The 22,852-nt window shown below is 36.9% G+C and overlaps 1 protein-coding gene across 1 annotated transcript in view; it reads right to left on the bottom strand.

Moving 5' to 3' along the window:
- The window catches only part of ptprt (protein tyrosine phosphatase receptor type T), a gene marked incomplete at its 5' end in the record, with an annotated part of 249,208 nt that overhangs the window by 34,540 nt on the left and 191,816 nt on the right, over positions 1–22,852 (bottom strand). The window contains 4 exons of the mRNA XM_081380101.1: positions 5,464–5,651; positions 14,903–14,938; positions 16,009–16,086; positions 19,198–19,349. Of these exons, the coding sequence (XP_081236227.1) occupies positions 5,464–5,651; positions 14,903–14,938; positions 16,009–16,086; positions 19,198–19,349 (454 nt within the window). The remainder of the gene's footprint in view (positions 1–5,463; positions 5,652–14,902; positions 14,939–16,008; positions 16,087–19,197; positions 19,350–22,852) is intronic.

Raw genomic sequence — 22,852 nt, 5'->3', positions numbered from 1 at the left:
TAATACTGACAACTATATCTTTTAGGAAAATCACATAGTGAATTGTGCTGCTGCTGCATTAATAAAAAAGTAATACTAAATAAATGAAAATGAAAGTATCAAAATAAAAAAAATATATAATAGATCAAAATTCAAAGATCACACAAAAAATATATATTTTTGTATATAAAATTCTTATATAAAATGTTATATTTTTTTAATAAAAATATGTATTTTTGTTCTCTTTTCATAGAGTGGATTTTACAGATTGGTTTGGTTGGGTGAATCAGTCTGCATCAGATGGGGTCATGTATGTAGAAGAAATGTTTCTCTCTCCCAAGGCTGTATGATGCATCCCATCTGGAACTAGTGAAGCATCGAAGCCAGAACATAAAGACCGTATCATCTCTGCTGTACTGTTCCTTCACGTGCATTAAACATGATCTGGCACCTGTGAAAATCCAAACCTTACAAAACCTCATTTTTGTTGAACCTCTCTTTCATGTGTGAAATAAACATGATCTGGCAACCCTTCCAATAAATCAGTCACATTCCACTGCAGGGAAACTGGGATCTGGCAACTCTGTCCATGGTCTCTTTATAATCACGGTACATTAAGGGTAACTGAGTCAGTTATAGCCAAACTCTCTGTCTGCCTGTCAGAATGTCATGCTAAAACTGTTTGAGGGCTTCTTAAATGATACATTTTGAGACATCTGTTGAGAATCGCTACACAAAAGGCCTTAAACCTTTGTCTTCTGGTAGTGAGCCAAACTTATTCTTTATTTGTTCTGTACTGGATTTCTCATGCAACCGCCAAAAATGTTCTCACTGGAGCCTCTCTCGTCTTGTGATCTTGTTTTTGACGCTATTAAATGTGGGATCAGTAGTTTTTGAAAAAACACGTTTGAAAACTGTGTCGGACCGAGTACCAAAACACATTTGTAACCAATCAGCAGTAAGGGGCGTGTCTACTAATGAGAGCACTCAGTGCACACAGCACAGACATAAGACGAACCACTACAAAAAGAGAGAGATGGCAGATAAAAAAAAAAAAGGGGAAAATATAGGTAGAACTCGTGTTAATATCGGAGAAGCTTGAGAGAACTCAAGGAGCGGAAAGGCCTAACATCGGACGCCGAGTTTGCTTTATTTCTTCTCGATAGGTGAGTAATATTGTTTAGCTTTGTTTCACAGAAATAATATATGGGTTACGGTCGCGTACGTAAGAGTGGGGTTGAGCTATCGAATTAGGGGCGAGATCCTTTTGGGGTAGTAGGGGCGTGTTAGTTTTGGTGATTTCAAATATCAACATTGTTTTTCAAAAACTACTGATCCCACCTTTAATACTTCATAGAAGTGACGAAAAGACAGGGAACAAAAAACAAACAAACCGCCTTTACTATGTGTGTGGGCACAAAGACAGCAGACAAACTGTCAGACCTCTTCCAACCCCACATGATAACCATCATCTTCATCTCCAATACCAAACATTTCATAACCCTTCCACACTTTCTATTGTTAATCACTTTGTTATGTTGTTATCTAATGCAATACCATTCACACATTAAATGTGTCTTAAATTTCCAAATCCTTTATGGGACCACTGTAACCTTCTCCATATTTAATGTACCATTAACTACTCGCTTTTTCTTCTCGCTCTAACATGAGCACAGATGCAGGATCACACATCTGTCAGGCTGAGATTAATGATGCGATTGTGCTGACATACACACACAGGTGGCCATCATCAGCTTTTACCAACATGATCAGATCTGCATCATTCACTCCCTGTCCATCATATCTCATCCGTACCCTCTCCATCCCTTCTCAACACCCCCCCCCCATCTCGCTCTCTCTGTGTATATATATATAGACACAGTTAAAATACATAAAACTTAAATTCAGAACAAAATAATTTTTTTAAATGACTGATATACCCACTTGATATATTCATAACTGGGAAAGTTATTTTGAACAACAGCCAACAATTTTAACTAATACTATGTTATTAATTAAATTCATATATTCAATTAATTAAACATTTCAAATATGAACTTAAATTAAATTAAAATATTAAATTAAATCAAATGAGTCAGATTGTCTACTGATGAATCAAAGTCCAGATTCAAAGCATTTTATAACACCTATCTGTCATGTGAGCAGATTTTAATTCATTAGCTAATCAGCTCGTTGCTCTATTTTAGAGTGTTAAAAGGCAAAGTTAAATTATTGAGTAGCAGTAACATTAAAATCTCATTTACAGTAAAAGAAAACAACCCAGCTCTAAATTCACGGTAAAACATGCAATATGGGAAATGCAGTATTCACCCCTAATGTGCTCTCGCTCATATCAGCCAGTCACAAGTCAGTAAGCAAACACTCCATTCAACTCAGAGTAAATGTATTGAGTTTCTCCTCCTTCACTGCATATAGGAAAAATGACTTATTTCTGAGGCAAGGATAGAGATGGGCTGATGCAAAAAGCTGCCAACTTCATTTGCAGGAGGCTGAGAGGAACTTGTGAGGCAAATCAGGTTAGAAGAGAGAGGCGATAACAAAAAGGCGTTATAAAAACGTCTGCCTTGATGAATGACCCTTTAAACAAGAAGGCACGAGCTCTGGTGCTATCAGACTGCCTATGACAGGCATGAGCTGCCAGCAGTACATCTATCTCATGTTTACCTCTACACTTCGGACGGCCCAAAACAGCCTATGGCTAGTCCCATTCCAATTGTGAAATTAGGCTAGACCTATCCTAACTCTTAATAATCAAGTGATCTTGAGAAAGAGAAGAGGTTAGGGCTGACCTCTTTCTGGATCTCCTTTAGGCTTTGTGTGAAGCGCATTATCCTGAAGGCTAGATTTCTTTATTTGTGAAAATGTCAATTTGGACAATATATATATACAGATCAGGTACCGCAATTTTGATATGCATTCTGTTGTCTCCGAATAGTAAATCAGATGTATGACAGACATTTCTTCTTAAAAAATCCAATATCTTTGCCCTTTTAAAGATGCTCTCAATCCAGGTGATTGAAAATTTGGACCCAGAGAGCATTCCCACTTTAATTCAATGATATCTATTGTTGCCAGAGCTATCCATCAAGACTGGGTCTGAATACACAATAATAAGCAAAATATGATTTATACACTTACTCAAATAAAGTTCTCTGCTCAATCATGTTTATACACTCTTTTGATAGCCTACCTAAGACTATACCTACATTATTAAGCATGCTCAGAATAACTGATTCCAGACAATAATCCATATTGATGTAAGATGTTTACAAGCCAAAATATTCAGAACATGCCAACACTGCTTTCACTAATAATCTAATAAGTATGATCATACTACAATAGTTACTACATGACAACCATTTCTCTCATCTTGGAGGGCAAAAGGATCAAAAATTTCAAATAGTTATTTTTCAAGAAACACAAATTACTCAAATTAAAGGAACATATGGCCCAAAAATGCAGAATTGTGAATCATCTTTTACTCACCCTCGCATTTTTATGGTCTGTTTGTCAAAAAAAAAAAAAATTCTACTTCATAGCTTCAGAAGACAATATAATTTTTTTAAGGTCCTTTATTTGATGCTTTAAAGCTCCACTCCCCATTCATTTTAACTGCATGGACAAGAGCGGACAGATATCTCAACCTTGTGTTTCACAGAAGAAAGCAAGCGTTTAGAATGGCACAAGGGTGAATAAATGATTACAGAATTGTTATTTTTTAATGAAAACAAATCACAAAGTGAAATTGGAACTTACTCAAAGCAGCTAATTCAAAGCCACAACTGGTAGGAAATACATTTAGAGGAAAAATAAATGACCTTATCCTTCATCGAGCGCAATTCAAGTTCTAAACAAAATGACAGAGCCACAACAATGCCAATGCACGCTTTCCAATAATAAAACTTAATAATGGAGAAAATACACACACCAAAAAACACAAATTTTTACAATCTAACAGACTCATTTTTTATGTTGGTGACCTTAGGGAATAAGCAAAGAAATTCTGTATTTGTTTGTATTTGAACAGATCATTTGTAGAGACTGAAGACATAAGTTATCCTTCAAACTCGAGGTTGGCGCTTTTTTAAAAACTAGAGTATGACATGCTATTGACACAAAGGTCTTTGCATATTCCTACCCATAAAAGTTTAGACAGTGAAAGATAATTGGTTTTATTGTCACAGGGATTGATGTTTTGTGAACCACTGTGTGGGCAGATTTTTCCTAGATGTGCTTCGTATCTCACGTGACCTTTTCTGAATAAAATACCAGTATGTCATAGAGATCCACAGGCCTGCTTCTTTTAATAAGCACAGAGGCACTTTAATTAGTTATTCAAATGTTTTGGAAATAAAGCAATATGAAAAAACACACAGAAATCTGGCAAACAAAACTCATTATGGAGTGGTTTAAAAACACACACACACAAAAAAAAAAACAAGTTTTTTAATAACCCCCTAAATAAAACAGCTTTAAGATTCATTTCACATCAATATTTTTTGGGTTCACTGTGCATACAGAGGCAAAAACAAATTTCATAGTTGCACGGCTGTTATAATTACCACAGAGAGGCTTGGTCTAACAAATTCAGTGTATTCACTTTTATGTTGTTTTTGAACATAATCATGTGTCCACAGTGTGTGTACACAGTCACCCTATGGTGGTAACAAATCATCCACTCTGTTTGTTATTTTCCCCATGAATCTGAAACAGTGTCTCAAAATGAGACGATCAGGAATGTGCTCCAATGTGATGTCACATCGCACAGGCCCCGCCCACGACTGGCGACAGAATCTGCCCTATTAGCTTAGCTCCTCCCCTGAGTGAGCTGTACACAGTCCGTCATGTTTATCTCCTTGCCAGAGCATTTAACAGCAACACTGCAACGCATCCAAATAATACACTTTCATGATGCTAAAGAACTGCAATGTCACGTAATGGAGTGAGAGGTTAACCTCAAAAAAACCAAACAGATATTTTTGGCAGAGTATCAGAGGCATGAGCTGTAAAGACACAGCGCTATTCTGGATAGGGGGCGGGGAGCAGCAGCTCATTTGCATTTAAAGATACATGCACAAAAACAGTATGTTTTGCTTCTACTAAAAAAATATCTAAAAATAAATGATCTGTGGGGTATTTTATTTTGAGCTGAAATTTCACAGACACATTCTGGGGACACCTGAGACTTATATTAACTCTTGTCAAAAGGGGCATAATAGGTCCCATTTAAAATGTTAGCAAATTATATTTTGAGAGCTACAGTAAAGATTTTCAGCAAAGTCTCACATAAAGATATTTTATGGCTTCATTCATGTATCATTATAAGACTTAAATATTGCATGCAAATCATTGTCAATATTCTTTAATCTACTCTTGTGTTCAGGGAAGAAAGAAAGCAATATTAAAAGTTTCATTCTCGTTGATGTCAATCACTCAAGCTCAGCACACAGATTTCGTTCTTACCTCGTACTCCTCTTTAAACCCGTACCCCTGCCCACACTTCATCTGGGTGATGTGTTGGAGTAAGTCTGCCACTCTGATGGCCGGCTGGAACTGGCCGGCCTGGTAGGACATCTCCACTGACTCACAGCCTCCATATGGGTATGTCTGGATGGTCATCGAGGGCTGGGACATCTCACTGTGGCTGCCATCTGTGGAGGAACAATTCAAAATCCTTGAGTTCCCATCACCAATGTCCGATTGCTGGTTTGATCCCCGAACCATGAGCAAGGCACCGATCCCTGGGTTGCACTTCCCTTTATTTATGGCATAAAGCAATGCAAAGAAGCTCTACCAGCCCTGGTTATTTTATGTAGTGTAAAGTTACCTTAGAGCAGTGTGTTTAATTTACAATTTATCTTGAAAAGGCATAATTCATTTTTACAACCTGTTGGATTTACAACCTCCCACGTATGTTACAATCTATAAATGTAAAAGCCTTAGGCAAACTAACTAGAAAATGTGCAGGTTGAACTGCTATAATTAAAAGTGGATATCTGTTTCAGACCATCTGAAGATCAAATTGAAATATTGAAATTTTTCCTACTGCTACTAATACATAAATATTAAAATTTTCAAATATAATAAATGTTTTTTTTCTGCACATGTATATAATCCCTATACAGAAAAAAACAACAACATCTGTACCATTTTAAATGTGTATAATAGGCTTTCTGCAGTAGTCTGTGTTATCAGTGTTAAACGGTTTTCGGCTGTACACCGATTACATTACTTGCCAACCACAGCACCGCCCCCACCGCCTTTTTGATTTTTTTATAGAAATAAAAAGCATTTAATTCAGTTGGACAACGGACACTACAATTATGAACTAAAAGCGTCTGCTTTGCTCCATTCAGCAGGAGCTGCAGGGTCACAGCACAGTGCAGCAGGAGTCAGATTTCACTTACCGGTATCACGTGACGAGAGTAAAGAGAGATTACTGACAAGACGATGGCAGAGGATTCTGTGTGCAAAAGATCCTGAGCGTCACTTGACAAATATCTTATCTTGTAAAATGTACAGTCAGTACCGCCGCGTGATACCTATGCGTGATCACGAATTCCAAAGCGAATGTGAATAGCGAGCATGCATTCAAAAGCGATTGCAATACCCCGCATATTGATAGCAGCTCCCTGATGCCCGCAAATTATAGGCCTATACACAGAGTATGCATGATTGTGAAATAGAATGCAAAAGTGAAAAGCGAGCGCATACCCAGGGTTATCGATAAATACCGGTGTTGTCGCAAGTTGGCCAGAGGAGAACTGGTTTCTCCCAAGGTTTTTTCTCCATTCTGTCACCTGATGGAGTTTGGGTTCCTTGCCACTGTCGCCTCTGGCTTGCTCAGTTGGGGACACTTAATATTCAACCATACTATTGATCTGACTGCACTGACACTGTTGAATGAGAACTGAACTGAGCTTGACAATGACATCATTTTTTTGCAGAATTGCTTCATAGATGAAATTAACTGATTTAATAATTGATGATCTTTACAACGGAACTAAATCAACACTGAACTGACTTCAGCTGAACAACAGCCGAAATGCATTATTTTCCTGTTATCACTGAGAAGCTGCTTTGAAGCAATCTGTAATGTATAAAGCGCTATTGAAATAAAGGTGACTTGACTTGACTTCATTTTAAAAATGTCCTCACCGTGACATCCCTAGTGTATACTTAATTTCATATAAAACTTTTAGGAGTATGCTAGCTTATAGATGAGCACAAAGCAAACATATGTGGACTAAAATACACAAAACATCATTTTGTTTTTATGGGGTTTGATTAACCTAGCCAATCACAGCATACAGATACCACAAATTCTGTAGAACTGCAAAAAAAAAAAAAAATTCAAAAAGAAAACAAAGAAAAAACAAATATTTGCAATCTAGGATATCATGTTGCTCTCAAAAAGAGCACAGCTTTGTTTACTGTGCACTAATACCTCTCAATCAAGACCAAACCCGTGAAATCTCAGCTAAGACCTAGACTACTGTGAGCTATCTCAGCTTCATTCAATCACAGACTTCAGCGAGCACTTATGGATGACAATATACTGAGATGCAGACAGTCTGTCATTGCAAACTCTTTTATTAGGATAAGACTGGGAAGTAGTTTATTGATGTTAATGAGTTCATTAACTAGAGGAACGGGGAAGCAACTGATGGAGATTTTTTTCATTTGGCCTCCTTTAACCAGATAAAGCATAATTTAGATGCATAAAGGGATGGAATATCACTCAACAAATTATTAATGTGGCTATTTGCATCTTAATCGCCTTGAAAATTCATTATACACTTAAAGTAATTCTGGGGCTGAAAAATTTATAATCCACACCAAACAACTACGCTTTCGACATGGCAAAATATGAGTAATTTTGCATGACGTGTTAGTGCCATTGCATTTCTAGCGCCAGAAGCAAAAAGTTGAAAGTATTAGCGAAGACGATGCATTATGAAGAAAACGATTATGCCAGAATCATAGCTTCAGGAGGGTCTTTTTAAAGGGCACAAAAAAATAACCAGCAAAGAGATGCTGAGACTGCTCAATGAAACTGAACAAGTTCACAACCAGCACACACAAAACATCTCTGAGTGACTGACTGATCAGTGCACTTTGACATTTGTTAAGCCTTCAAAACATACTGTACATAGGCAGCTACTGAGTAATGCAGCAAAGAGTTCCGGTTCCCGTTGACTTGTATGGACAAAAAATACAATGGAAGTCAATTGGAACCAATCTAAAACTGTTTGGTTACCAGCATTCTTCAAAATATCTTCTTTTACATTCCATAGAAGAGAGAAAGTCATACAGGTTTGGAATGAAAGGAGGGTGAGTAAATGATGACATAATTGTCTAACTATCCCTTTAAGTTAGTTATTTACAGAGACCAATATTTTTTTCAGATATTCACACTTTTCCAACAATAAATGGTCCAGTGGATCTCTAAAGAACAATGCAATCACACCAAGCCAACAACTAAGCCCAACAGCCTCAAGTGAGAAAAGCAGAGCATTTTAACCTTAAAAGTAAGAAAAAAATAAAATAAATGTTTTCAAAAACTTCTACTATAAACACTATTGTGCACAAAACCATGATACTTACAAATTCCAAGTCATGATATTTATTTTGGACTAGGCAAATTCAAATGGGAAAATATGTGCTTATGACTTACAGTAGATGGCAACATACAAACAGTAAAAGAGAAAAAAAAGTGTGCGATAGAGAAGTATACACTGGAGACTAAGGTCACTCGATTTACTGCCCCTCCTTCTGCCTTTCTCCTATCAATTTTTTCTTAATTAATTATTCATGTGTTTTTGTCTCAGCAGCATGAAGCGAATCCCAAAGTGGCGGCCCAGTGGGTGTATTATGTTGTTAAAACGTGCGTCTGCCACATCCAACCCAGGGAAATATCGAAGAACTCCTGCTCTAGAAACAAAAGGTCAGCTGCACATTGTAGGTGATCTTATATATCAGACAAGTTAACAGTTTATGGAAAAACTGTTAAGTTTTGTAGTTTTGAATCTATAGAATGAAGAGTTCTGACAGTTGATACAGTACAGTTCATAAAATAAATTAAAATAAACCATTAGAATATTCTACTGTGAGGTCATGTGGGATGTGTTTAGTCCTACAAACACCTTAAGATGATGGGAACATAAAACCATGTCAAAAAACCCATATGGAAAAACAATATAAATACTAAACAATATTCTTATATACTGTACGTCATTCCTTAAAGATAAAGTGCATAGTTTCTACACCAAACAGTAAAATAAATAGATTTTTACATTTTCTGAAAGATGTTTATTCATTAATAATGGTTTACATTGAAAAAAGTCACATTTGTGTGAAAATTGTAATAAATGACAAACAGCAGAATGTGACTTATCTGCATGGGTACCCACTATCCATGTGCATGAAAGTACACAAAAGAATATTTCTTTCTATTACATTCCTTTTTCTGACAATAGCGAGGTTCATACAGGCATAGTGAGATGTGATTCATACAGGCCAAAATTGCATTTGGAGATCTTATATTTACTCTACTTCTCTACAAGAACAAAATCTTGTTCTAATATATTGCACATATGTATCTTCTCTTTGTAACACATTGCTCTCTCTGCATTCCTCGCAGTTGCAAAACATAGGTTTGAAATGATAAAACAATATAAATACTGTTCAGAATGAATGCAAAAAAGAGATTGTGTGATTTTGAAACTACTTGTGCATTTAATGCACATGCTACAACGCAACTCAATATTAAAATGTGTGTATTGGACTATATTATTAAGCATACTACAGTTCATGTTATATATCAAGTGAAAAAGAGAGAGAAAGATGCATGCCAACTAATCTCCTTACAGAGGTAATTTTCTCATTTCGGTCCTGTTCCATCCCATAATGGCTTCTTTCATTTGAGCATGAACTCTTTGTGGCCACTGCATAATGTGCATTCAGATGTAAACAGCTAAAATCACATTAAAGCTCAATTATCGCCATGCACAATTACATTATGATAAACTACTATGGTGTTTGCCATTAACAATAATTACCTATTGTTTATCACAATAAAGCACAGGTGACTAAATAATGACATTGCAAATTACTTTCAGATGTCATATGTGAATGGGTCTGCAGTATATGTACACAGCGCTGTCAGGTAAAAAGAAATTAAAGTCATTATTATTATTTGCAAAAGATTATAAAAAGCTTTACCACAGGCATTGTTGCATCACATAAAATATGCAATATGAGGCTTTGCTATTTCTAACTTTTGTCCTTGGCTACAAATACTCCATGTCAACAATGCATGTCTCATTTGTGTCTGTTTTTTATTTTTAAGACACTCCATTAAGTCTTGTGAGCTCTAAAAGAGCAATGTTATTACGCTGAATGTCATTACGCTGAGTTAAGCTGGAGTTGTCAGGCGTCTTTCAGCAGAATCAAGCCCGTCCCATAGCGGGTTATCCATTTCCCGGCTCTAAAACTATTGTTTCTCCATGAAACAGAACCCTTGTGTCTCTCTCTCTCTCCGTTCCCATTTCTGTTCCTCCATTCTGTTTTTTTTTTTTTTTTCAGTTTCCATCGATCCTACAGATACACTGCACTACAACATCTAAATCTTTCACTCTTTATCTTGCTCTAATACACTGCACATGCCCTTTTTCTCTACCATTATCCTCTCTTTCTAACACAATGTCCTCTCTCTCAGGTGGAAAAAAATGTTCACCATTGGACTACTCATCAGATGCATTGATGATCATCATCTCTGCGTGGTTTACTGCAGAAATGATTTTAAGAAACAGTCGGCTCGAGTCCTCCCTGACAGTTCCTGTATGTGATTACCAGGGCTTTCATCCCGCAACATGATCGATAGCCTGTAAATGAACTGGAAGCCTCACATAATAGGCAGGTTTATAAATGATTAGGGACCGCCAGTCTTTCTCGACCTCGTAATCTCAGCGACATCATTTCGGCAGGGAGCATCTCCAGAACAGAAATATGACCGTCTCCGCTCGGAGCGAGTGATGATGTCTGTAAAACACAATGAAAAGGCCTTCTTCCTCATTTAATGCCCCATTCTTTTATCTGCACTAGTGGCTGTATTTCCTGCTATCTTCTCTCCATCTCACTATCTTCACCCTCCACTCGATTTCACCTTTTCAATTCTTCTTTACACAATTCCTTCTTATTACAGTGATTGTTAGACACTAATCCATTCAACCATTGTTTTGTAGATACTCTCAATCTTAGTTGTGCTATCTATTCCTTTTTCAAATAAACGTTTTTACTTTTAATTTTTAAAGCAATTCAACAATAGAGTCAACATGCATTTGAAACCCATTTTACTGCCGTGACATATTGAAACATGATATTCAATGGGGAAAAAGCAGGCCAAGACATAATTTTACCCAACAGAATCACCTGAAATAAAAAGTCATTTCATATGCAAAGGCAAAAAATGATGGATTTCATGTGCACAATAAAACTAGGAGCGTGTTTTAAGAAAGCAAATTGCATGTTGATATTAAAATTGGAATTTGTTTTAAACTGTATCTTACTGACAATGATTACATCATTCTAATTTGTACCTTCTGATTTGTGATTGATCATTCTTCTTTTCTATTTAATCATCTACAGCAAAGACTTCAGATAAACACAGAATTAATCCCGCCCTCTGAATAAAAGAGCCAGTTGCTGATTGGTAAAGTCACTGAGTCACTGCAGGCTGATCCAGCCTGAATTATTATTATTTTTTTGTCATTATTTGAGCGTTTAGAAACAAAATTTATGACACAGTTGTTGTCAGATTAATCGTAAGCTTTGGAGAATTTGATGTTTCCCATTTCAAAGAAATATAAGCTGTACTTGCATGACTGAAATAGCAGCCCGAGAGGCGTTTCAAAGATGGCCGCTGAGTGAAATGAGTTGCCTTAAAGGGATTTTGTCTTGAGCCACAAAGACAGTTTTGTATTATGTGTTGATTCCTGTGCACAGCAATACACGAGCAAAATACACTGAAAACACATACCATTCAAAAGTTCAGGGTCAGTGAGATAAAAAAAAAACAAAAAAACTTTTATTCAAGACTTGTACTTTGTTACAAAAAAATATTTTAAATAAATGCTTTTAACTTTCCTTGTGTTCCTTAACTTTCACAGAATCCTGAAAAAATATTTCATGGTTTCCACAAAAATATGAAGCATCACAACGGTTTTCAACATTGATAATAATAATAAGAAATGTTTCTTGAGCAGCAAATCAGCATATTAGAATGATTTCTGAAGGATCATGTGACACTGAAGACTGAAGAGTAATGATGCTGAAAATTCAGCTTTGACATCAGAGGAATATATGACATTTTAATATATACTAAAATAGAAAACAGTTATTTCAAACTAAAATAATATTTCACAATATTACTGTTTATACTGTATTTTTGACCAAATAAATGCAGCCTTGGTAAGAATAAGAGACTTCTTAAAAAAAAAAACATTTAAAAGAATCTTACTGACCACAAACATTTGAATGGTAGTGCATATACAATAGACAATATATAATATTTATACAGAATCAAAGACTAAAATCTAAATATACCAACAGCTTCAACACTACTTTGGCTTGCGATTGCCAAGTATTTTCTTTAGCATATCTTCTGACGTCACAGAGTTCCACTCTAACTCGTATTCTTTTCCTCTGATCCATTCCTTTCTCTCTCAAATAACTCCCTCTCATTGAAGTTCATCTCTCATCCTCCATCCCTCCCTACTGCGCTCCCTCAATCTCAGATTTTCTACTCTTATGTTATTTGTCTGATCATCCCTCTGCATCACTGGGTCAGGTTGGGATGAATCTCTCATACAAGAGCTATGAATGTAAAAGTATGATTGTTGCATATTCCACGTCCAGTTTCCAAATGCATCTCAGTCCAAATGTATTGCTCCAGTTGATAAATGCCAAAATCAACTACCCTAGTGCTTGATGGTTTTTCCCCACTTTGCTCTCTCTCTCTCTCTCTTCCTTTAAAACATCACCTGTGTGATCATCTTGCACCAAGCAAGCCGTCTCCACCTTCATAACCTCTGTAAATACGTATACTCTCAGTGGTTTATTGGCATTGAGTGCGTATGTGTATGGGGGAGTCACAGTCTCCACTGCTGAATGTATCTGAAAACGAGAGTTTTCAAACTCCTACTAGAAGCTGTCTGGATCAGAGGTGCGTGTTTAGAGACCCCTGCATCTGAGCCTTTTTAGAGTGAACCTTTGAAATGAGCTTTCGGACTGACTTTAAGCCTTGAGCCCACAAAGATATCTATCAGAAATCCCTTTTGAAAAGCTGCCTGTAAACGCTTTCAATATCTCCTGAAGAATGAGTAAAGGATGAAGCTTTCCGTGACCAGGAAAAACTTGAAAATGTCAGCAGTCGAGCTGAAATACTGTAGTTTACTGTAGCTACTAAAGTGAGTCCCTGGTATTTTTTCATTCATCAGATGTTAGTCAGTGAAGGCCACGTAAAGTGGTGGGTTATTGCTATAAATTTGAGACATTGTTGAAATCCAATTGTTTGATTTTACAATTCAGAAAATGTTGTAAACTGCCACTTTGCAAATGTCTCTCAAAGCTTTCAACGAATCAAGTGCTGCTGAGATTAACTGGAAATGATCAATAATGATGAAAAATAGTGATGACTCGATACACAAGAAGGAAACCATGCAAGAAGGCAAGCAAGGAAAGCTAGAAAGAAAGAAAACAAGAAACATGCAAATAAATGTTCAAATGAAAAACAAAAGATAGAATGAAAGGATGGATGGAAAGAAAGAGGGAAGGAAGGAAGAACAATTGAATTAAAAAAAGAATGTCAGAAAGGAAGGAAGCAAGGAAGGAAGGAAGGACAAATAAACAAATACATTAACAAATGAATAAAAGAAGACAGACAAAAAGGAAAGAATAGAAGAAAGGAAGGAAGGGACGAATGAACAAAAAAGAAGGAATAGAAGAAAGGAAGAAAAACAATGAATTAATGAACAAATAAAATAAGTAAGTATGGATACATGAAAGAAAGAAAGAAAGAAAGAAAGAAAGAAAGAAAGAAAGAAAGAAAGAAAGACAAAAGTACACAAATGAGTGAATGAAAGAACAAACAAACAACAAAAGAACAGAAGAAAAAACAAATGAATCAATAATTAAAAGGAGAAAAATGAATTAATAAATGAAGAAGTTAATGAAAGAACTAAGGAGGAAAGAACAGAGGAAATGAAGGATGGATATGTTTGTATTATAAGCTATTGCCATTGGCTGTGAAATGGTCAAAGTGTCTTTGAAATGACACATTTGTGTGTGTGCATGTGTGCTTGTTTGTGTGAGCGTGCAAAACCCTGTCACACACCAATCTGGCAAATCTGAAAATTAGCATTCCGACAGCTAACGATCCGATTCAAATCACTTTCCACACATTGGGATATAAACATAGACTTTGTTTGAACTGACAGAGGGCTTTCATTCCTGTAATCTTGCTCAGCGTGGGACGGACGCATCAGCGTGAGGAGGACGCCGCTGACTCTACTTAAACCACATTAGCTGCCGCAAAATTACAAGCTGCAATTAGTTTGATCGGATGGGAGCAAAAGTCTACAGCGCCTGCTTTTGACTTCAAAGGTCAATGTTATGATCTTTCATCATCTAAACCCATACTTTATGACTCAGAGATTTTTCACAGATACACACGCAGGTTTGGAATTGAACTGGTGATTCACCTCTGAATATTTATATTGTCTAAGATCAGCTTCCTCCTACATTCAGATCAAAAATTACAGAAGTAAGGGTTTAAAGTAATCCACATCTGTAGAACTGAACAGCGTGATTTATAATAAGTAGAGGAGGAAAAGTGTCTTACCTATAGATGCTGTGGCAGGGACTGGCTCCTTAGAAACTGTAATTAAAAACAGAATACAACTGAAACCCAATTTTTGCTTTGACACAAATGCCACACAGCTATTGTTGTAGAGTATTGTTCTGAGATATTGAGCCAGATTTACTGAACAGGGCAAATTAGTGTGAGAGGGCAATCCCATTAAAGCACAGATGGAAGTGGAAAGTTCTACGCGTGATCTCCTGACGACGCGCAAATTAAAGACCACATTCACAGCCGGATCATTTCCATAATGGAAAACGCAATCTACCAAGAGCAGTGCAAATTAGCGTCTGGTTAAAGACATGCTTTTTTTGGGTGGTAAATAATGGCGCAAATACTAGTAAATTGACTAGCGCAAACCTTAGTAAATCACCTAGCATGCTTCAGCATACTCTCCTCCCATGAATTTTGCATCTGAAAGGGAAACTTACGGTGGCCCAGTAGTGCACAACTCAACGGAAATAGGGGCTCTCGGTGTGCGGTAAAGTTAGTTTTCCTAGCCACTGTTCTATAGAGTCGGCAGTCTTACAAAGATATCAATACCACGATTAGTTTTAACAGTATGTAACCATTGTATATCGACATGAAATATTAATTTAAAATCACCTACGTGCATTATAGCTTTGAGATGTAGCATTGAGAGATGAATGCTTTGACATGCTACAACGGTGCATGATGCCTAAGGTAACGTCTGCCAGTTCCACCAAGTGGTTAAAACTTGTATTAATTAAAATGACTTTTGTCCAAATTCTTGGTTGTATTGGTAAGACTGACTTCATGTATTTACAGTAAACAATTAATTTCAGGAAAAATTACTGTATTTCACGTAAAGAGTTTTTTCCATGTTCCAATGGTTTAAACATGGTAAAATGCATTAAACGTTCTGCACTCCTACTGGAAACTGAAAGCATATTAAAATTAGCCTAAATATTTCATAAAGGAACATAAAAGTGGTAGGAGAGCTTGTGCAGTTCTGCAGCTCTTTCTGTGATGGAACTGCTGATACATTGTAGGGTTTATTTTGGTTACCAGTCCAGGTATTTAACGACTATGCCTCATGAACGCAGTCGACACAGAATGCTACATACCTGAGTAGTAAGAGTTGAGGAGGGTTTTGCTCTGGAGGCCTTTTCCCTGGATGGAGAAGGAGCATGGAGAAGAGGAGGCTGGGAAAGAGAGAGGAGAGCACTTAGACAATTGCTTTACATCCACCACATCATGTCTAGATTAATAGCAGTGCTGCGTTGTGACAATATCAGTAATACCAGAATACTGGATTATTAGTTCACTTTCTGCAAAGGAGACATCTCACTAATAAACTGCATCATGCTGTAGTCAGCAAGACCTTTAAATGCCATGGACTCCTTTGAACATATCCTAGATCTGTATAGTTTTATAAAGGATGTCTGAAGACTCACACACAGAAGGACTTGTTGAAAGTCACAAAAACACACTCCGAGCATCACACTCTCCAGCAAACTTCCTTTACTCTTCTCGGCTGGAGCTCATATCCTTTTTTACTTTCCAGTTTAATCACCTATCACTCCAGATCTCCATTTACACAAATCCCCACGTCTCACATGTGTCGGAGCATACGCATTCACTGACTCACATAAGGATCTCTACAGAAAATGCTTTCACAGCAAAAGCTCATGGGCCAGTGAGGTGAGATCGAGAGCGTCTGAATGAGAGAAGCGTGGAAGGTTAGAGGCAGGTGTCTCTGTGTTCATTTAAATGGTAATACAGCTAAAATGCTGAGTGTGTAGGCTGGGATCGCTATGATCTCTATCTCACACATCTTACGCTGAATCATCTTTAAAAAGCCCTGATACAAAAAAAATATAATAATGTGTGATTGTAAGTGTGGAGCCAGTGAGAGGAAGGTCTGGATATAAATGAGAAAAAAATGTCAGTTCCAATATGAGATACAAAGGCCCACAAGAATTTGATGCCCAGATTGGAAGGCCTGTCATTCACAAAGTTCATTCTCTACTCCAAAGATTTTCCTCCTGGAATCAAATTAAATTAAAAATATACAACTCATAAAAAGAAATTAATTGGAACAAAAAACACAGTAAAGCCAGCTGTGGACTAGTGGTAAGTACATATGGTCTGATCTTGAGCGACCAATAAAACTAAAAGAAATATTTTTTTCACTAAAAGAGGTACGTTGATTAGTCTATATTTAATACATTTTGTAATGTTAAGATCATGAGAAAATAGGATTTGCACTGCAAAAATAAAGCAAAAAAAAAAAAATTAATCTAAGAAAATTAAGCAATTAAATAAATTTGTTTTCCTGTAATTTTTTTCTAATATAACAGGAAATCTTAATTCAAGATATTTCCACTGAAGACAAGTTTTAATATCATTAAGAGTGTAAATGAGTAAATTTATCTTATTGAAAGAATGTTTAGATAATTTTCTGAACAACAGGACAAAATATTGATTAAGAAAACTATTTTGACAGATAAAAATCAATTGCAATTCGCAGTTCCAACACAAAAACTACCTGATGCAGCTTTAAAGTTTTAGATTAAAGTGTCTGATAGTGTATCACAAGGCCTTTGACACTTTTAAAGAACTGCTTACAAACAGCAGTTATGAGCTGGGCTGAGCTCTAGATTGTTTTTGCTTCAACACCACAGCTGAGATTCATGTCTATAATAAAGAGCCTGTACTTGTGCTATAATAGTGATTCTCAGACCATTAGATAAACAACAATAACAATAAAATAACAGTCTCCAACTACTCCGTGCCTGTAATGATCCGAAATAAACATACCAAATGAACTGCATTTGCACATCAACTGACCAAAGACATTCAAAAGAACTGAGAAACACTAGAACACATTGCCAATCAATGTTGATTTTAAAGGAAATAAATGTGATCATTATGCATAATGACATTCTCTCTCTCCGTGCATCTTGCTCTTACTCTCTATTGCCTCCTCTTCGTCCAGCTCCATTCAAATTATTCTGTACACAAAGGCCACAGTGACATTTTGTGCAGAAAGCGACTCAGAAAGACCCGTCCTAATTACAGCCCCTTCACAGCATGCCAGAGCCCACTTAAAACTGAGAATGAAAGCACGAGAATGAAAAAACGCCTAGTCCAAATGCCACTTGCTATTCTTCTCTAGCGCCTTAAAGCAGCACGTCAATAGCAGAGTCTCTTGATATGTAGAACGCTTCAGTCCATGCTGTTTAGTGACAAAATAGCTCTCTGTGATTAGCGATGCTCAGATCTGTGAATGGCAGGTGCGAGACGGTGGCGTCCCATCTTTTGGTTTCCTGACGGACGCTTAGTACAGACAATCAAGGAGAACGGTGAGTTGAGTTAAAATGACAGATTGTTGACCCCTTTTGACCCCTTTTAGGGCTTCCCGAGCTCATCACCGGGATGGTGGGACGTGCAGGAGGTTCGTGTGATTGCAGTAATGAGTCCTGAGACTGGAGCGCACACACACTCAGGTGCTCAAAAGATCGAGGTATTTGGGGAACGTGGCTATTCTATGACCTTTGGACTTTGACTTTTGAGATTAGTGGAAAAGAGCAGGAAGTACTCTAAAGAGAAGCAGTGTAAAATGTCAGAACATGAAACTATTGCTGTATCTTTGAACATACCTTCTGATGTTCATTTGTGTTTAATTTGTGCTACTACTAGTAAAGAGGAAGAGATGATCGGTTCACACTGCTTGAACAGAAGTGGCTATCAAAATTACATTTAGTAACAAAATTGACATTTTGAAATATGAGACTCTGTTTCATATCAAAAGTATAATTGCGATTATTGTGCTACAAATAATGTTTAGTGAAGTTTAACACAATAGAAAACAGCTTAGATGAAAAGTTGGATCTTGGGATTTAAAGAATAGATTATAGTTTATAAAAATGATTTTTTTTTACATTTTCAGAATTTCATTCATGCTTTCGGTTCATCCTTTTTTTATTTTGTTCATTAATTCATTTATTATTTCTTTCATTTGTGCATTAATTCATTAATTTGCTTGTTCTTTTAATACTTCAGTTCATCCATTAGTTCATTAATGTATTCATTCATTGCTTAATTTGTTCATTAGTGCATTTGTTTATTCTTTCATTTGTTTATTTGTGCATACATTTATTCTCAAATTCATTCATCCATTTATTCGTTCGTTTCTTCATTTGTTAATGCCGACTTTCCTCTTTAACTAATATTGTTATCAGAGCACAGGAACATTTGAAATAAACAGGTAATATCAAAAAACAGGGCAGCACAAAATTTGCTGAACTCACAGAATCCATTGAGGTCCTGGTTGCTGGTGGAGAACGGATCGTCCTTGTGTAACGTGCTGACTTTTCCTGTGCTTTTATCCGCCGTGCCTACGGGTCCCATCTCTCTCTGCGTACTGCTGCTGGCTGTCTCCTTCTGTTTTTTAGCTAGTTTCCTTCAAATTCAGCCACAACAGGACACGTTTATACACATGATCAAAAAGAGAAACTTCATTGTTTTGTTGCAATGCTTTTGGCTAGTGCAAACCGTTTCACTGTTTTCCAACGCGTACTGTAAATGTCTGAAAAGTAAACTTTTTTTGGACAAATTCCTTAAAATCAGTTAGTTACTGCAAGACTTGCCAGTTTTAGGTTTGACATTCAGTATGTACAACAGCAAGAGAGCACTAAACCAAAGCACCGCCAAAACACTGCTGAAAAATTGACATACAAGATATACAAGACAAGCTCGCACAGACAGACACTGGGCACATAGAGGAAAAGAAGTGAGAATGGCTTTTGACTATTCAAATGGCATCGACTGTAAGATTTCTGTAATATAATCAAAAAAAAATTCTGCAGTGATATTTGCCAGTAAACCTCAAATCAAGAGAGAGAAAACTCAAAACCTTGCCATGCAGAACAAAGACACACTCAAAAAAATGCTGGGTTGTTTCTGTAAACAAATTGTTGGGTTGATTGTGCTGGGTCAAAAAGTTGGGCTGTTTGGGGTACTGTAAACACATAATTGGGTTGATCATGCTGGGTCAAATGAGTTGTAAGGGGGTCATTCACAAATAAACCGCTGGTTGGGTTATTTTGACCCAGCAACTGGTTACTTTTTTCATTCTTTGCGGAACTTTCTGGATTCTTCACTTCTGACTCGAGGAGCACGCCACTCGGAGCAGGCAGCTGTTTTATGGTAAGTTAATATGAATGTTTACCTATTTTTTTCATAAGTTGTGGTGGTAGCAGCAAGCTAATTTCACTGTTCAACATACAGTCTTTGATATGGAAGTGTGAGGGGTAACTATTTATTTCTGTGAAACATTAAATAGCCACAGCTAGCCGGTTAGAATTTTTTTGACAAAATGCCACGTTAAATCCTTAGTTGAAATTAAACCAGCTATATCAGCAGCCTTTTTGAAATATGCAGTTTAAATTCTAAATTCATCATGTAATTATCGTAGGCCTATTCATTGTGGACGTTGCGTATTTAAAAGTGAGATAAGCTTTTGTACTATGAAATCCATACGCGCACTTTCCTCACAGGGCTCGCACGTAAAATCAGCGGGAAATGAGTCTCTTATGTAGGCTAGCTAGTGTGAGTGAAAAATCTGCTGGCGTAGTTTTAGAAATACTCGTCAGAAGAAGTGACTGAGGTAAGTTCCAGCACAGTCTGCGTGTGTCTTCTGTAATGTCTCGAACCATAGTTTCTGCCAAAAAAGGCTTTCAAGAGCTTGATATAGCCTAGTTTTTATTATGTAGGATATGACTTGCAATCTTTATAAACAGCGACTGAGGAAAGGAGAAATAAATGGACAGGCGTCAGTTTTGAGAAGAAAAGTAAACCCGTTTAGTTGAACGAATGATCGTCAATATTTAAAACTTAAAAAATGCAAACTTACGATAGCCTACCCGAAGTATTTTATTGTGTGTAACATCTAAACGAGGCGATCATCAGCGCCAGTTAGGAGATTAACGAGCAGCTTTGTGGGTTTGTGAGTTTTAACGTTAAAGACACTATCAACATTACAGTAATATTTTACTTTTAATAAAGTAGTCTAATGTTTTATTTGAATGCCTTAATGTTGATAATATTTGTCCAAATTACTCTTTTATTACTATTACGATAATTCAGTTTGCAAATACTGAATACACATTTTGTTTGTTTTTCACATTTGGTCATTTAATGTTTGCAATATTTTAATTGCATATTCAATAATAAATTGATACTTCCACAAAAAAAAATTAACTTGAATGTCAGTTTTATTGCAACACTCTAAGTGATTGTCTGGGAAGCAGACTCACTCTGTCAGTTTAAAACGCATATCTTTTACCTGGCATTCATATAGAACATTATACATTTCTATTATTCAAATCAGTTAAATGATTATTAGGCTGCATAGGTCAGCCGGAACCGGGGACACTTTCCTATAACACCTGATGTACTCATTATTTAATAAGAAGAATGGCATCTATGCTAATTTTTGTCTTTCTGTTCATTCTAAAGTTTACTGAAGTCAGCCGGATCCAGGCCGTATCCAGATCAGAAGGTGGACCTGGGCCTGGACCCATCCATGACGCATCCCTGATGTGCCAGCCTCATCAGCCCTGTGAAGGCCTCATCGACACGACTGATCCTCAACAAACTCGTCTCCATAACGGTGTGATGACTCCGACTTCCAACCAGATGGAACTGGATAAATATTCGGAATTTTCTTATTCAATCTGACCTCTGACCTGTAATGCTGCCTGAATCATAATCATACACTGTTCGCTCGATGGCCAGGGGAGAACTGAGCGACTGAGCCTGGTTTCTCCCAAGGTTTTATTCTCCATTCTGTCTCCTGATGGAGTTTTGGTTCCTTGCCACTGTTGCCTTGGCTTTTGGCTTGCTTAGTTGGGGACATTTAATATTCAACAATATTATTGATTTGCCTTAAGGTGGACAATGACGCAATTTTTCATCTAGAAACAAACTTTGTTGTATTATTTTCATGTTACAGTATTACTGTGAAGCTGCTTTGATACAATATGTATTGTAAAAAGTGCTATATAATTAAAGATGACTCTACTTGACTTGTGAGGACCAACATGGTTGAATATTTACAAAATGGGATGACTGGTGAATTGCTGCACATTCTGTGCCTCAGGGATGAAATGAGGGGGACATGTCAGACCTTTGACATTGATTAACATTTGTATTCAATAACGAAAAGTATTAAAGAAATGTATAAAATTAAAAAAAAATTAAATAAGATTGAAATCACATATACTGTGGCCTCTCTGGTTTATTGTATTACAGAGATAATAATTATTTTACATTCGTAATATAACAAATATTTGTTACTAATTTTATTAAGGCAATGAGACAAGAAATAACCCAGCACATGAGTAAGACTTAACCCAGCAAGAGGGTTAATTTCACCCACTGGTTGAGTCAAATGAATGACCCAGAAATATGGGTTAAATGGTAAAACCCAGCACTTGGGTCAAACCAACCCAGCGCGTGTTCTGTCCAATAGTGACCCAGCGGTGTGGTTAAGGTTGGGTTATTTTTTAACCCAGCAGTTTTTAGAGTGCACTAAGGGCCCTATCTTGCACCCAGCGCAATTGACTTTGTACACTGACGCATGTATCATTCCTATTTTGCACCCGCGCAAAGCGGACTTTTCCCTCCAAAGACGCACGTCGGTTAACTAGCAAATACACTTGCGCTCCCCGGGGCGGTTCAGCGCAAAGAGGAGGCGTGTTCCGGCGCAAACGTTCCCTCATGCTATTTTGCAGGTTTAGAAACCAATTCCGCCAGTGACCAGGAAAAACCTAGTCTAAAGTCAGTGGCGCGTTGCGCATGTTATTCATGCTATTTTAAGGGCGCATGCTTGGCCATAATCAATGTAGCGTGTGCACAACGCGCATTGCAATTTGATGCTCTCATCTACACAGAAGCAGCCGT

The sequence above is a fragment of the Scardinius erythrophthalmus genome (genome assembly GCF_964197995.2).
Source record: "Scardinius erythrophthalmus genome assembly, chromosome: 12".
In the NCBI taxonomy this organism is placed as follows: Eukaryota; Metazoa; Chordata; class Actinopteri; order Cypriniformes; family Leuciscidae; genus Scardinius; species Scardinius erythrophthalmus.
This window is presented reverse-complemented; position numbering and strand designations above follow the sequence as displayed.